At 41.1% G+C, this 16,211-nt stretch overlaps 1 protein-coding gene across 3 annotated transcripts in view; it reads right to left on the bottom strand.

Moving 5' to 3' along the window:
* Nucleotides 1-621: 621 nt before the first annotated feature.
* AHCYL1 (adenosylhomocysteinase like 1) overlaps nucleotides 622-16,211 on the bottom strand; it is a 41,455-nt gene continuing 25,865 nt past the window's right edge. For 2 of the 3 annotated variants that reach the window (XM_027096321.1, XM_027096323.1), the window contains exons 2-17: nucleotides 15,800-15,911; nucleotides 13,141-13,284; nucleotides 11,880-11,980; nucleotides 11,342-11,444; nucleotides 10,084-10,178; nucleotides 9,398-9,504; nucleotides 8,441-8,557; nucleotides 8,122-8,185; nucleotides 7,228-7,316; nucleotides 6,794-6,864; nucleotides 6,323-6,417; nucleotides 6,139-6,237; nucleotides 5,676-5,744; nucleotides 5,141-5,219; nucleotides 3,880-4,000; nucleotides 622-3,358 (exon numbers count right to left, since the gene is read on the bottom strand). In XM_027096321.1, the coding sequence (XP_026952122.1) occupies nucleotides 3,352-3,358; nucleotides 3,880-4,000; nucleotides 5,141-5,219; nucleotides 5,676-5,744; nucleotides 6,139-6,237; nucleotides 6,323-6,417; nucleotides 6,794-6,864; nucleotides 7,228-7,316; nucleotides 8,122-8,185; nucleotides 8,441-8,557; nucleotides 9,398-9,504; nucleotides 10,084-10,178; nucleotides 11,342-11,444; nucleotides 11,880-11,980; nucleotides 13,141-13,284; nucleotides 15,800-15,911 (1,473 nt within the window). In that variant the 3' untranslated portion in view covers nucleotides 622-3,351. Of the gene's footprint in view, nucleotides 3,359-3,875; nucleotides 4,001-5,140; nucleotides 5,220-5,675; nucleotides 5,745-6,138; nucleotides 6,238-6,322; nucleotides 6,418-6,793; nucleotides 6,865-7,227; nucleotides 7,317-8,121; nucleotides 8,186-8,440; nucleotides 8,558-9,397; nucleotides 9,505-10,083; nucleotides 10,179-11,341; nucleotides 11,445-11,879; nucleotides 11,981-13,140; nucleotides 13,285-15,799; nucleotides 15,912-16,211 lie in introns of those variants that run through there. The other variant, XM_027096322.1, reaches the window with a different exon arrangement.

Here is a 16,211-nt window from a genome sequence, read left to right as displayed (position 1 = left end):
GTGGAGAATGTAGTGCCTGAATCTGGATGCTAGGTGTATATGCACTGCACTGGAGGAAGAGGGGAACTGCTGCTCCACGGCTCACTTAGTGGACAGTGCTCCCCTATATTTCTTTATGTTGAAATTCATGAGTTCACACCAAAACCCAATACCCCCTATATTCAAACCCAATACCAGAGTTTATTCTAGTCTTTTCCCTTTCTGATGTGTAACATCTCCTCTAAAAATGAGAAAGCTGGCTTCCGTTATCCTTAATATTTCTGCTTATTTAATCAAGTTCCCTGTTCCTATCCAATCCACCATTGCCATCCCTCCCCTGCGTGGATGCCCTCCCCATCCCAAGTGTAGGATGACTTCCAGTACTAGGCCACACCCCCAGCTCCTACCCACACACACCAGGCTGGGAACCCATGTGGATGCCTGCCCCCATCTAATGGTGGAATTGTGGGTAAAGGAAAAAGGGGAAGGGGAAGGCTGAGTCTTGTTGAGGTTTTATGTAAATTCCACAAAGGAAGAGATCTTGGTTTTTGCTGATGTATCCCAAATACCTAAAACAGATCTTAGCACGTGGTAGGCAATAAAAAACACCTTGAAAAATTTATAAAACTATAGGGTAAACAGTTCATTTAAATTCTTTATATTCAAATATTTAACTTCAAGATACTTCCCCATCATAATAGATTAACTTTTTATAACTATAAAGTTATCAGATTCAGGAAACAGTTAAAAAAAAAAGGTTAAATCTCTGATTAGGCAATGTGAAGTTTGTCTTAAATTTGGATTTATGTGCATGGATAAAACCTCACAGAATTGCACTGAAAACATCAACATTGTTTGGGACCAACTTAACAAAATAGAAAAGGTATTACTTCTGAACAATATTAACAGATACATTGTTAAATCAGAACACATGGAGACAACTTCAGAGATGGATACAGGTATGGGGGGGGTTGAAGCTTACATAACTTTGGAGGCATTTTTTAAGGGAAAGAATTAGGTACAGGGTCTTATAAGGGGACTGTGTAAGTGAGGAGCCCTGAATTTTAGGTAGCAAGTCTGTTCCTGGAAGGAAGTCAGAGTGAAAGTGTCCAGGCCCAATGCTCAGCACAGAGCAGGCATACAAAATTTTAAGATATTACTGAAGAACTCTGCATCCAGCCTGTTCTTCTACATATTAGGTCCTAAACAAATCTCTCTTAGATACTGCTAACTGACCCCTGACTTGTCCCTTCTTAGAAAACAGGTTTTAACGGAAGTTTTGCTGTTCAACCAGGAATGACACAGGATTCCAATAAGGTCTTATCATTTTAATTGACTTTAATGATTATTGCTCATCTGCAAGGATTAATATTGCATTCATTAAAAATCATACAAAATAAACTTGTTCCTCCCAAGTTGCTCTCTACACGCTCCCTCTGATGCCAGACATTTTCCCACAGTGTCCTTTGTTACATGGCTTGACAGAGACGGAGCCCTTATCTAGTATTCCTATGGACACAGTAATAGATATGGGAGCAGGGGGCAGGCCAGAGGGCAGCAGGACCTGGGCCCCTTCCCTCCAGCAGAACTCACACGATGGATACCACTGTTGGCCAGGTTACCTCCCGTAAAGGATGTGCTGTTCTGATTGGCTGGTTAAACGCCTTGGGAAAAAGGGCTTGAACCATTAGCATCTACAGAGAAGAAAGCATGGTCACACTGGCAAGGAGTGGGAATGGGCTGGTTACGGAGAAACAGGAGAGGGAAAAATGTTTTGGCAAGATCACTGACCCCTGCTAGGAAGTCACAGAGTGAAAGCTTCCCTTCTTAAATTTCTATTTTTAATGTCTGTCTTCTCTGATCAATGGCAATAGGGAAATGAAAATTTCTAGTACCTAGCACTACTGCCTGACCCAACTTTGAAGGATCACCAGCTAGAACAAGTTGAGAATTTAGAATCCTGGATAGTTATACACTTAAAGCTCATGAGCACAAAGCTCACCTGACCATGCAGAAATGCCGGTAAGCAGGGTGCATGGCATGGGAGTACATCTCTCTTATCTCTGAGGATTCTTTCAGAGTGTGAGCCAGGACACACCGATTATTTTCTCTAGGCGCAAACTGCCCTTTAAGGTCTCAGTTCATAAACTTTCTGTGACATGCGTCAATCAAAAGTGGTACTGCTTCTGTAAAACTAAAGCCCCAGACAAGTTATACAGAGCTAATTTCCCTCAGCCTGACCCAATTTATCATTCCTCCTCCCATCCACATCTACCTCCCTTTAAGTATTTTAAATTGCAGAAGCACAGCTGATTAGAAACTTGCTCTTAAAGGATAAATCCTAAAGACAGAGCTCAGTGCTGTATACTGAGTAATGGCTCAAGAAATCTGCTTTCAGCACAAGCTGATGGGGCAGAGCTGATAAAATTTACTGTTATGGCCCCAGTTCACTGATGCTATAAACTATGGGCTAGAAACAGAGGGATTATCAGAGTTTGAGATCTGCATTTCTCTAGACTCAACTCTGCACTTTTAGCTCCAAAGGTTCAAAAGATAAACTGATAACAACCACTCAAGCAGCTCCTCAGTATTAAGACTAAACATTTTTCTTACTTAAAAAAACAAAATAAAAAAACAAAAACCAAAAAAACAAACAAAACAAAAACAAACAGAAAAACCCAGAAATAAATGCTAGGGGACAAAATTCAACTTAATAGAGTACAGTCTGGATAAAAACCTGGAAAATGAGAGGGTCTGGTGGGAGTGGAGGAAGGGCTGTACTAAATCCAAGTGGGCCTACCAGATCTTAACAAGCGACACTCACTAGTACACATCTCTGAACCAAACATACCACCTTTACACAGGAAACAGGGCTTGGAACATCTAGGGGAAATTAACATGCACCACCTATATATAACCTACCTGCCTGGTAGGTACCATCCCTGCTCCTCTGAAGAAGTGAAAGAGCACTGATTTCAGCAGCTAAGAAATGGGCTCTTTTAAGGCAATTTAGACATTGCAGATTGTTCCACATAGAAGGTACCTTAGCATTTCCTGTTAATAAGGTACCCAATTAAGACTATAAAGTCCCCAGAAATGGTAAAGAAAGAATCACCTTTCTGGGCTGGGAGAGTAAAATCCTTCTTTAGTGACTAGGGTGAGAAACCTTGAATCTCAGTTTCATCTAAAGAGCCATGAAGCAAGTTCCTGTGTGGTCTGCAGAACTTGGATAATGAGATGAAAAAACAAGAAAGAAATTATAGGAAAAAAAATCAAGAGGAAAGGATTAAGAAGAAAATAAAAGTTCTCTTAAAAAATATTTCTTTTAGAGTTGTGTGGTTCATGTGGACTGGTCCTTGGTAATACGGTCCATTAGTATCTGTAAAGAAAGAGATTGACTGTTTAGTATTTGTGTCTTCCACATGAGCGTTCCAAGAAAAGAATCCAAAACAGAGAACACTCTCCAGGGTCCTTCCCCTGCCCAGGCCAGGGATGCCTGCAGTAATTCCCCAGGGATTCTTCCTCCCTGCGCTTCCAAAGGATTTCCAGCAATGCCACCTCTAGCTGTATCTCCTGCTCTCTAACACTATACATCAGTGGTCTTCAACCCTGACAATACATTAGAATAATCTGAAGAAGTTTTACAAAATAAGCCGGGGCCCCATTCTAGACTAACTCTATTAGAATCTCTGGGGGTGAGGCTCAAGCTCCAAAATCTTAGGACATGCTGACTTCTTTACATCTACTACTAGATACACAATTTCTCTGTTTACCTTGTTAGTGTGGGGCAGAGTTCTTGTACTCTTCAAAATTAGCTATAACACTATTTAAAAAAGCTGGCTAGCCTGCATGGCTTAATATTGGGGAGAAGAGCTTTTCATTTACTTTCTCCCAAGTTACCTGTAATAATTGGGTTTGAATGGCCCGTTTTTGTTGAGTCCCAGATATTTTGCTTGGTCATCTGTCAGCTCTGTCAGGTGGGCATCAAATGATGGCAGGTGCAAGCTGGCAACGTACTCATCTAGGAAGAACAAAGCGGCAGGGGGGCAGACTCCATTTCAAATATGCCTCTCAGGGCATAGCTTCCCCCTATTTTCATCTGAAGCTTCTTTGAGAGAGAGGACAAGGCTTGGAATAACTTCGAAAGAATCTAACTCGGAATATTTGCTTAATTTTAAAAAACCCCTCAAAGTTGCCTTTAAGGTATTTCTCTCAGTACATCCAGAGTGCACTTAGAAAGCCATTTGCCAGCGGGACAAAATGGGCCGACTTGTTCCTCCCCATTCTTCTCTGGCAAAGCTTTTGGGTTCACCTCAATGGCCAACATACCATGTACTATTCTCACTTTCCTGCAGCAACTTCCTTAGCTGGATCATAGTCAAATTATGAATCAAAGTGGACACCAGTAAGGTCAAAAGAGTTAAGTCATCAACATTTACTTACGATAAGATCCAAAAAGGCCTCAAATCTTAGGATCATGGATTTCTAAGGCAGCCGGCACAAATGTATTAGTTTTCCATAGATAAGCTTCCTGGGCTTTTGCCTTTATGAATATGAATTAAAAACCAAAAGCCAACACCCAAAGGTAAGCTGAGGTAAGCTGTTGAAGGGGACAACAGCAAGAAGTTTTTTAGCTTTAAGACGACAGGGGTTTGGGCTGACCAATGAGAGGGGAGGTTGGCACCATATTCAGAAAGGTAAAGAACTAAAGATGATGCATTATGTCACGTGAACACAACACAGTTGACCCCTGGAATGACAGATTTTTTGTATATCTCATAGAAGATGGACAATAAAAACTATATTTGTTTGTTTCTCTCATTTTGGTCCCAGGCTGTAATCAGTGGTAGTAAGTTTACTAAACTTCATAAAGCTACTCAGGATAGGAGCATCTACCCTAAACCATTGTACTAAAGCACCTTTACTCATTAGCTGTAATTCTTACTAAAATTCTGCAATATATTTAGTATTATTCTCACTTTACTGATAAAGAAACTGAGGCTCATGGAGATTAGAACTTGTCCCGAGGTCCAAAAACCACTAAGTGCTAGAATAGGGATTAGAATCCTGACTCTAAATCTAATGCTTTTCATGATATTCATTTTACCAAACCATGCAACAGTCTGGGGAATCAATATAGGTTTCTACTGTTTTCACTCACCCATTTTCTTAGGAAGCAAGTATACATCTTGTTTGTATCGCCCCTCAGGTGCATTATAGAGTTCTATCAGTGCCAAAGCCTAAGAAGGGAAAAGAGGGTCAAAAAACACAAAAACACTTCTTAGGGACATTAAAAAACAAAAACAAAAGAACTAGATTTAACAGGGTCTTGGGGTAAATATTTAAGTGATCTACCACAGTGACAGCACACAGGACTTGGACTGTAATAAACACCAGCACACAACATGGGAGGATTTACTGGTGCTTTTGTTTAGTTCCTAATAAAAGAAGACACTAAATACAATTGAGCTGAAACACTATATTCTAAATTAAAACAGCCAACCAAAGGGACACAAACACTGACTCTGCCTGCTAATGATTATTTTCTGCACTTGAGAAAGCCGAAATCTTGACAACTTGTAACCTGAAGAAAACAGGTTGATAAGAACACAGGAGGGCACACTCTCATTGGAACTCTGATCTACGCCCAGTTCCACTCATCTTAGTGCAGGCTAAGCCGGCCTTTTGTCACATACCTGTGTTGTAGCTGTGATGGACAGAACAAAGGTGGGAACCGTGGAGCAGCTCAGATTGAGCAGACGACCCTAAAAAGTTGAAACAGTTGTGTTATCCCTCTGTCATGTCATGCAAGTCACACAAATGCTGGAAAGGACTTTATACTCCTTCTAGACTCAGTTAGTAGAGGAAGAATTACAGCTCCAAATCAGGACTCTAGGTTTTATCTTATTTTCTGCAAGTCCATCTGAGTCTGACAAACTGAAGAATCAGCTGTGGTCAGGAAGTAGTATGTTACTTAGTAAAAAGTAGGCATTTTTTGAGTGATTCTATTCGGAGACCAGACTATTTGAGAAATATACCTCTACCCAAAGACAGAATTCAGGGAAACATAGGCCGAATATGTTTACCCTGCCACCCCTCCCCGGATGGCTCTAACCATATCGTTTGTGCTGTACTGCCCGAACCCTTCTGTGTGTGCACCTCTGCCAGAAGGACGACGCGTTTGCCATCTGGCCAGATGACATGATCCACCTGAGAACGTACTCGCTCCCATGTCAGCTCCGGAGTGCGGAGACTGGTCTGAAAGGAAGAGAGCGCAGTTGACTGGCTATAATGGGAGGAAGCAAAAAAAGGCCTAGCAACAAATCAATGAGAGAAGGCTTACCACATCAATTTCCGTGTTTGAGTGGCCCATATTGCATACGATACAACTGTTTTTCATGCGATCCAGATGCTCCCGTGTCACTACGTTCTTATTTCCTAAAAGTAAAGGAGAGTGGCTGAGGAAACAGATCCTGGCGGGGAAAGGTACTGACTAGCTTTCAGTTAGAACGTGGGACAGAGGTTTGCTGGCACTAAAGAGCATGTATACATTGTGAGGAAAGAAGTGTGTGTTGCCTAACAGCTCTTTAGGCTCAGTTATTTGGTTTTAAGATCAAGCAGGATAAAAAGCCACCAAGGAAAAAGACTCTTTGTTCAGGAAAATATGTTAAGGTTCTGATACCTTACTCTAGTTCTCAGACTTTTAAACACAACACAGGTCTTACCTACTTTATATAAAAGTTAATTAGATCATTTTCAAGATTTAACCTCAGAGTTAATACTCCTCCATGTACACCAAAGCACTGACACTTACCTGTGCAAGTTATTACGACATCAACTTGCCGGATGACTTCATTCAGCTTTACCACCCTGAACCCATCCATGCTGGAAGAAAAGGAAGGAACACTATGAGCAAAAGCAAGGAGGCAGTGGGACAGAAGCTGGTCACAAAATGAGACAATTAAATGTCTTTCTAAAGTTAAATCCAGGGCTACCTCGCTGGAATGGTAGTAATAAGCTGTGCTAAACTATACACACTGGGCTCTTCAGACTCCCCAAGATTCCATCCAGGAAGGGAAAACACCAAGAAGCTCTATGAGTGCCCTATGATTACAATGCAGGGAATAAAGCAATCTTAGCCTTCTCCTTCTTTGAGAAATTTCTCCAAGGAACGGTTAATACAATAATCAAACTCTTAGAAACATAAAGTCCCTGGAGTGAACCTAATGGTATTACCGCGGTTCTTACCAGGCCTGCAGAGCACAGATGGGGTCAATTTCTGTGATATAGACAATTGCTCCGAGGGCCTTGAGAGCAGCACAGCAGCCCTTTCCCACCTGCAGAGCATAAGGAAGAAATCAGGTCCATTCAGGCACAGATATTTAGGCAGGTAGGCTCTCTGGGAGATGGGAATTAGCCTCCCTGAAACCACCAATCATCTAGCAAGTCCTTGCAAAGATGCTCCAATCCAAGCAGAGGAGAAACAGATCCTGATTATGTTGTGACCCTTAGAGGAGAGATTTAGCAGACATTTCAAGGGCTTTAGCAAGGGCTGGAGCTTGGGATAGTAAAAGAGATAAAGGAAATAAAAGTATCACCATCAAGGAAACAAGACCAAGGAAGATCAACTGTAACCTCTAGTTTCTTGTTCCAGGAAAGCCTGATAACTATCACTTGAGAAGCATCTCACTCCAGGACAGCCTAGCAGCTCAGAAACTTCTGTGGGTCACTGTTTATGACAATAAATAAAGTCTCCTGTCATCTATTCTAGTTTAGAGATAATCAACTATATGCCACTTCAGGTTTTACCCTTCACTCCACTAAGTCACCTGTGGAACCAAAATGCTACATATTTCCTTGAATTAAGTCTCATAATGAAAAGGTTACTGTTATAACTGGGGGGAAATGATGGCAACATTCCATACCATAAGACAAAGTGGTGAAATCTGAAAACTCAATTTGTTCTATATATCTCTATTCATAAATCTGAATAAAGGACTTTTGCTACTATTTTGAGACACTTTATCTAAAAGCATATTTTAAACCCTGCATCAGTAACTCTACACTGACAGCACAAGTCTCCTTCACTCAAAATTTCTAACAAGTCTGTGAAAAGGCAGACACTGAGGCCCAGCTACTTACCTCACCATAGCCACACACCACCACTTGTTTCCCACCAAACATTACATCTGTGGTCCTCTTCAGGCTGTGGAAACAGACAAGCCTCAACTCAAACATTATTAGATCAAATACAGTCCCTCTGAAAATTTAAGTGTGGGCAATGCCCCATAAGAACTTCAACTGGAAGTTGGCTGGGCTCAGTATGAGATAGAATGCCTCTAACAAACTTTTAAAGCCATAGGAAGACCAGGGGGCAAAACTGGAGGGATATCAGACTAACATTATAACCCAACCCAAATTTACCCCCTATAAATTTGAATAATTATACGTTTCAACCTACCCATCTAAAATGGATTCTCGGCAGCAGTATAAGTTATCAAATTTCTGTTTGGTAACAGAATCGTTGACGTTCATGGCTGGAACACAGAGCTTCCCAGCTTTGGAGAGCTGATACAGCCTAAAGGGAGAAGAAAGCCACAAAAACAAAAACAAAGTTAGCTGGTAAAACACAGTAGCTGGCAAAGTCTGCCTAATTCTCTTCAAGCTCTGTGCTGCCCTCCCCAGTCTTATTTATTGCCCAAGAATATTAGTAAACAAGGTAATTCCTTGTTATCCCTCCTAACTTCTTTTCATTTTCTCTTTCCCAACTCCCCCCCGCCTTTTTTTGGAAGGAAAAAAACCTTTCAATTGAAGAAATTTACTTCTCTTTCATAAAAGGGGATACATTTCCTTAGACCAGCATTTTCTTAATCTTTAAAAAAATCCATGCCTACTTCTGATAAAGATTATCAATGATTCTGATATGGTTCCGTGTGTGTGTGTGTGTGTGTGTGTGTGTGTGTGTGTGTTTAAGCATGTGCAAGGTGCCCCCAAAGGAGAAACACTCTCTCAGATATTTTATAGGTACTCCAACAAGCAAATAATATTTTGCCCAGTTTTATTTTTTGTAATGTGTATAACATATAGTTTTACAATAGATTTTTTTCGTATTTCAGATATAAAATTATAATCCAAAATTGAATACAGTTTTTCAAGATATATTCATTCCCTACCTCCCAGCAATGACTGAGAATCACAGTGGAATAAATGGGAGAGAAAATCTCTGAACTAGAATCTGAAATAACTTCCTTTTAGGGTCTCCTTGATTTTTTCCAAAGGTATATATACTCAAAAGTTTTATCTAATGAAGATACTCCCATTTAGTTACAAGGCTGAAACATAGCCCTAAAGCCTAAAAGAGACCAGAAGAATCTGCTGAGGCAAGGACACAAGGGGCAGCTACTCCAGAATCTGTTACCTGTGAACACCAGTCACGCTCTCTTCCACAATGCCTCGGATCTTCTTAAACACGTTTGGATACTTCTTATAAACCCAGTGGGTTAAGTCTCCCCCATCATCCAGGATCTATAGAACAGCCAGAAGACTTCTATGGGCATTCAGGCTGCTAGAGCTGGGGGGAACTTTGAACCCACTTTCTGCACTAGTAAGAGAGCCCTGTATGTTTTGGAGAGCACTCCTCAGAGCTCCTTAGAGCAGGTTTAGACAGTGGAAACACAGTCAAATTTGTTGGTGTAAAATGGTTAAAAGGATTCCTAAGTTTGTTCTAGGCTATGGTGAAGAGTAGTAGGCTAATCACAGACTCATTTTTTAGTCTAGAGCCCTGATATAAAGCCCCTTGGAACGTAAAAGGAGAGCTGGGGCAGGAAGGAAAGAAACCAGAATTTTACTCCAAAGAGGTACCATATCATTTTCTTCTATTGCATTCTGCTGTGTATGAGCCACATGTGTTCAGTTGGTCTTACCCTTCCCCCGCCTTTCCATTCAGTACTCAGACCCATCCTGAATAGGTATCAAGCTAACCATTTTGGCAACAAAGTAAGTGCATAAGACCAAACATCCGAAAAATATTTAGGGAACCATGCTTTGAGGGAAAAAAGGAAAGAAATCCATTGTCAAAAGTGTAGGATGAATATGCGTTATTACCATGTTGGCTTGCCACCCATCCATGTTCACACAGCGGTCAATACACCACCAGAAGTCATCTTCTGACTCGCCCTTCCAAGCAAACACTGCAACTCCTGTAGAGATGGAAACAAATCAGCTCATTCCTCTTTGGGGGAGTGTCCTATACCAACATCACTCTCTGAGATCCAGGTGAAGAGAAAAAGGCTAAAGAAATTACGCTGGAAAGGAAACAACTTACGGAGGGCAAGAAGTCAAAAGAGCATCTTTAGTTCAGAAATTAGTTAAGAATTTAAGGGATTTTTGTTTTTGAAAGTATTTTAGAACCTTAAAATGTTATTCTCTTCAGTCAATTTTATACGTGGAACTTTATTCTAAGGAGATAAAATGAAGTGGGAATCAAAACAAAGCTGTTCACTACAGCATTATTTATATTAACAAATATCTTGAAACAAACTAAACGTTCAACATTAGGAAAACAGTGAAGTAAAACCCCATGGCCATATGACTATTATAAATGATGCTGTCGAAGTTTTCAGTGACATGGAAACTACTTCTGAAAATGTTATATTTACGTTATAAAATTGTATATATACCGAGACTTATTTCTGTAAAAAGTGAACAGAAAAATGGAAAAATATGTCAAATATTATCTCTGTGTAGCAGGATTTTAGTTTTTTTGGGGAACCTCTTAAATTTTCTGCAATAAACATCAGAAAAGAATAAACAAGAAAAGCAAAAGTACTATACAGTTGTTTTCTGAGGATCATAGGAAGATGGGAGAACCTTAAAGAAACTTCAGAGTGATTTTCCTTTGAACATTTTAACAATAAAAATTACTTATGTTTAACTGAACTCGTAAGTAGTTCATATATTTTCAATGAAATATTGAACACCAAATTATCTAATGAACTATCAAATAGATGGTACCTCTTACTTGTGTTCTCTCAAAAGTGAGGAGACTTTTGTGAAAGGAGACCAGCTGAGCTCATACTCACACAGCTCACATAGTTTAAAGTTCTTTCTCGTTCATTTAACATTAGAATTGGGCATTTCCCCATATATTATATTCTTTACAAAGATCATTTTAAATGACTATACAATATTCCATTATGCATATGGACCTTTATTATCCATTTCCTTCCTGTTGACACTTTTATTACCCTCCACATTTTACAGCACCTAGACATACATGACATTGTAAAGATAATTCTGATATGTAAAAATTATGTTTAGATAATTATTTTGCAGCAAAGTCGGTGAAAAAAGCCGAACTTACCAGCCTCAGCCAGTGCTGCAGCCACTTCATTTTGAGTGGAGTAGATGTTGCAGGCAGACCAGCGGCACTGAGCCCCCAGGGCACAGAGTGTTTCAATCAACACCTATACAGATGTATAGGAAGACAGTGAGAAGGAGGAGGGCCATACTTGAGTGGTAACTAAGAGAACAATGCCCAGCAACTCAGCAGCAACAGGTGCTACACTGGGAAGTTACAAAAGGGTGTGTAATCCACTAGTCAGTACACTGGAATCTAACTTTACCCCCCCAAAATGGTCCCAAACATCTTAATAACATATTTATAACAATCACATTTTTTCAAATCGAGATCTCCCTAAGTCAGGTTGGTTAAAAGTAGGTTATATCTACACAATCAAAGTAGAAAACCCCATTATTGTGTAACTGGGAGGTTCCACTTAATAGTTAGCACTTGGAAGTTAGATAGGGAAGGAAAAGCAAGTTAAAAAAAAAAAGAAAAAGTGTCCCTCCCCACCCCCACTCCCATCAGAAGACCATCACTTTTCTCCCAACAAACTCACCGCTGTCTGGGCTGTGATATGTGTACAGCCCACTATTTTAGCACCAGCCAAGGGCTTCTCTCCCTGAGCACGTTTCCTGAGTGAAATCAGAGCAGACATGTCTGTGAAAGAACAGAGTATTTGAGCTAGGTCTGCACTAGCAATATCATTAATTCCTGCCCCAGCGACATCTAGGGCTGGTCTGGATCTGTTGAGATACGGTGAGGTAAGGAAGAAAAAACTCTAAGCACATTTTTATTTTTATTTTATTTTTGGCCGTGCCACGCGGCTTGTGGGATTTTAGTTCCCCGACCAGGGATTGAACCCGGGCCCTTGGCAGGGAGAGCATGGAGTCCTAACCACTGGACGGCCAGGGAATTCCCTCTAAGCATATTTATTTGATGTCTGGCAGCTTCAACTGCAGAACAACAGCAGTGAGTTGTCATCTAATCACTTGGAATTTCTCTCTTCCTCTACAGTTTCAGCCTTATATACAGAGGGCTTATATGTAGTCAAATTCTCAAAAGTGATAGAAATGGAAGGTGAGTATCACCATTCATCTGGGAGAAGAGGGAGGTAGTTATGGCATTGGCTAATGGATTCCTATATACTACAATCATCAGACCAGGAAGAAAGACTTTACATCAGCAGAAGCCACTTGCTTTTGTTTTTCTACGCTGTCTAATCCTATTCTATCAGTTTGTTTGAGTTCTGTACTCCTGCCCAGTATAGAACATGCCTCCAATGTGAAAACAACAAGAGTAAAGAGACATTATTGCGAGTGGGGCTGGGTAGAGAAACCAAGATTTAACTGATTGTCATTTTTACTCTTGCTCCAGCAGAGGGTGCTCAGGATCAAAGATCAAAAGAGACCCTAGGCCACCACATCCTTAGCTGAAAACCCTCCCACATTTGCTGCTTCTGGGAAATCTGGGTCTCTGAGATTGGCAGCTATGGTAGGATCCCGCAGAACTAACCACCATGTACTGATCCAGGACTTGCTGACTCTGCAAGCAGATCTTTGAATATGGTATCATGCGGGAGGAAAAGGGCAAGTACTCTGTGTAATTACCACACGCTGAGAACAGGAAGCAGCAGGGAGAACAAGAGCAAGAATCCTGAGGCTCAAGCTCCATACAGATAGACTTGGTTATACAAAAGCCCAGGATACTGGAGTTTCCCAGGAGACTTTCAAGTTAGCTTTCCAGCCTTAAGTTGTTTGTGCATTCTGATGGCTAGCAGGTGGGCTGCTTCTGGTCCCCTACCCACTCCCTTTCTTTACCTTGCTCTGCAATCTCAATCTCCCGGCGTCCAAATTCTGCCTGCTTGATGTTCTTCACACAGAAATTGCTGCTGCCCTTGGAGTTGGTTTGCTGCTTTTCTCGGGGGGAAACCTCATCATCAGAGCTATCTGTATAGGACGCAGCTAGAACCAGGAAAGAAAGAAATGAGGAAAGAAAAACCTCAATGGCCCCAACTCCACAGAGTGCAGTCACCAAGGGACTCTCATTTAAGTTAAGCGAACACTCTTAATTGGAGCCACCTTTTACAGTCTCTCTCCGTTCTACTCCTCCAGGGTCTAAGAAATGGTATGAATGAAACTGTTGTAGATCTTTCGGTATTGTGGCCCTTTCCCCGCCCCGCCCCACCATGACTTTGCCATTAGTGCCTGTGATAAGGAGCTATTGATCCCAAACCTGCACCAGCTCAAGAGAATCCCTCAAAACAGGGGCACTTGGTCCCAACCGGGACTGGAACCAGACATGGCAAAAATGGAAGAATAATTTAGGCCATATAAGGAATGTTATTTCTATAGATCACTATTCTCAAACTTAAGTATCTAAAGCATCTGTCAGAATCACATGGAAGGCTTGTTGAAACACAGATGGCTAGGGCCCCACTGCCAGAAACTCCCATTCAGTAGGTCTCAGATGGGACCCAAGAATTAGCATTTCTAACAAATCCCCAAGTGCTGCTGATATTGCTGTTTAGAGGATCATACTTTGAGAACCATTAATGTAAAAGAATAAAAACAGTAAGATAACCTTATCTTATAAAATCTTATAAAGAGATTTTACACTAGGTTGCACTAAGGAACACAGAAATGCCACAAAAGATGAGCAGCACTGATTCTGTTGCCAGCCCTGAGATCACTCAAGATGTTCAACTTTAAAAAGCAGCTTCACAAAAAGCCAAAAATGTCCTTGCAGATAGATACGCAGGAGAATATAAAGCAAGGAGAATATAAAACAATCACTCCTTACCTCTCAAATCACTTTTTTTCTCTCATTGAATATTTTCCTGATCACCGTCTCTGCCAGTGTACCAGGTCTCTCGCTGACTTCTACATACACATCCTCCTCTGTCCAGCTAACACAAATACTACTAAAGGTTATCTATCCACTAGGACAATTTAACTCTACCACTAAGCTTTTAAAAATGCTCTACTAGGTCCCCATAAAACATGGCCATCAAGATCTTTAAAGACTTCTTAAAGCTTCCATCACTCATCCCAACTTTTTCTCTCATAACTCAATCTTTCAAATTTTTTTCTCTTAGCTATAATTAGCCTGCTTGCCACCTATCACTTTTTGTATCTGTCTCACTCCAAGAAACCTTTTCACTTATGACAGCCATTATATTTTGGAACCTTTTCTTGCACACATGCTCACAGTGAGACTGCATATTCATTTATTTCCGTACTTAACCCTGTATACCACCATTTGTACTTGTCTGCCTATCTTGTCCATAATGGGTTAACAGTGTCACAGGGCAGAGAATAAGTTTTTAAAAATTGTCTATCCGTTTCTTTTTTTTTAAACAGTCCTTATACCTCAAGCCCAGTCCTAATGTTAGTAATGCAATGCAAACAAGATTATGGCAAAAGAAAATAAATGGCTTTTGGTACAAATTCCTTTGCTGACATTCATAGCAATCTATGACCTTGAGCAAGCCTTTTAATCTTTTAACAATGTTTCCTCAGTTGAACAATGAGGGGGTTGGATTAGATGCCCCGTTTCTTCCAGTACTCAAACTAAGATTCTATATCCTTTTCCATGTTAATTTTCTAATACCCGCCTCTAAAGTTGAAAAGGGCACAGTTCAAAGCAGAAAAAAAGACTGCTTATATAGGGATAAGATAGGAGAGGAGAACTAAAAAGAAACAGCTGGAGCCACATTAGTTGGACTCTTTCCCACTCCAGAGGTTAACAGGGGAAGATATTTCAACATAAAGGGTAACCTAGTAAATAAAAAGAGCTAAATACTAATTTTTTTTTGCGGTACGCGGGCCTCTCACCGCCGTGGCCTCTCCCATTGCGGAGCACAGGCTCCGGACGCGCAGGCTCAGCAGCCGTGTCTCACGGGCCCAGCGGCTCCGTGGCATGTGGAATCCTCCCGGACCGGGGCATGAACCCGTGTCCCCTGCATCAGCAGGCGGACTCTCAACCACTGCGCCACCAGGGAAGCCCACTAATTTTTATTGTTGACAATTCAAGCAGTCTTAAAGGCAAGAAAGAAAAATAGGTGGCAGGGTATATCTTTAACAAAGAAATCAGAAATTATGCTTCCAAAGTACACCTCTTCTTCAAGGCCAGTTCTGGCAGCCAAAATACCATTGATTTTCTCCCTTCTCAATGTGGGTGAATAATCGTGGGAATGGGAACCGGCCCAGTACTACCAACCAGGAACTGGCCACAGACCACACACAGAGACCATCGGGGAGGAAAGTCTCACGATGACAAAAGCTTCTCCAGCTACAACCCTGGCTGGGAACATTCCCATTGCTCAACCACTAGTTATCAGCTTTCAGCACAAAGACAGGCAGTCCTGACATGAGGTATTTTCAGATCCTAGATAAGTGAAAAGAACTGGGTAGAGTACTAGCTCAAGACTCTGGAATAGGGAGGAGGGATCAGAAAGAACAGGAAGTTCACACCTACCTGAACTGTAGCTGTCAGTGGAGGACTGAGAAATAGAGCGAGACAAAGATCGTCGACCAGTCTTGGTGGGGAATTTGGTGAACTCCTGCATGTCATCAGCAAACTGGATTTGCTATAAGAGGAAGACAAAAAGTTGAAACTTACAACAAGGATTCTATGAAATGTTTCATTTTTAAAGGCTATACATTGCCTCCCCTAAAAGCTAGTATTATCAGGTGGCTCCTACTAAGCCAGTAATTCTTCCACCAGAAATGAGGGTAGAGGAGGCTATTCTTTGACTCCTCCCAAAATGCCAATTACCATCTCTTCCCGATGGCTTCAGCAGAATTTTGTGGGTACAGGGGGAGGAGAGAGAGCTTAAGACCCAACTTCGTTTAGCATTTGTCTAATTTCACAGGTCTTCCTTCCCACG

Source organism: Aethalodelphis obliquidens, unplaced genomic scaffold, assembly GCF_003676395.1.
Source record: "Aethalodelphis obliquidens isolate GAN/ISIS:26980383/991018 unplaced genomic scaffold, ASM367639v1 scaffold100, whole genome shotgun sequence".
NCBI classification, from domain to species: Eukaryota; Metazoa; Chordata; class Mammalia; order Artiodactyla; family Delphinidae; genus Aethalodelphis; species Aethalodelphis obliquidens.
Note: the sequence above shows the minus strand (reverse complement) of the source record. Positions and strands in the feature narration are given on the sequence as shown.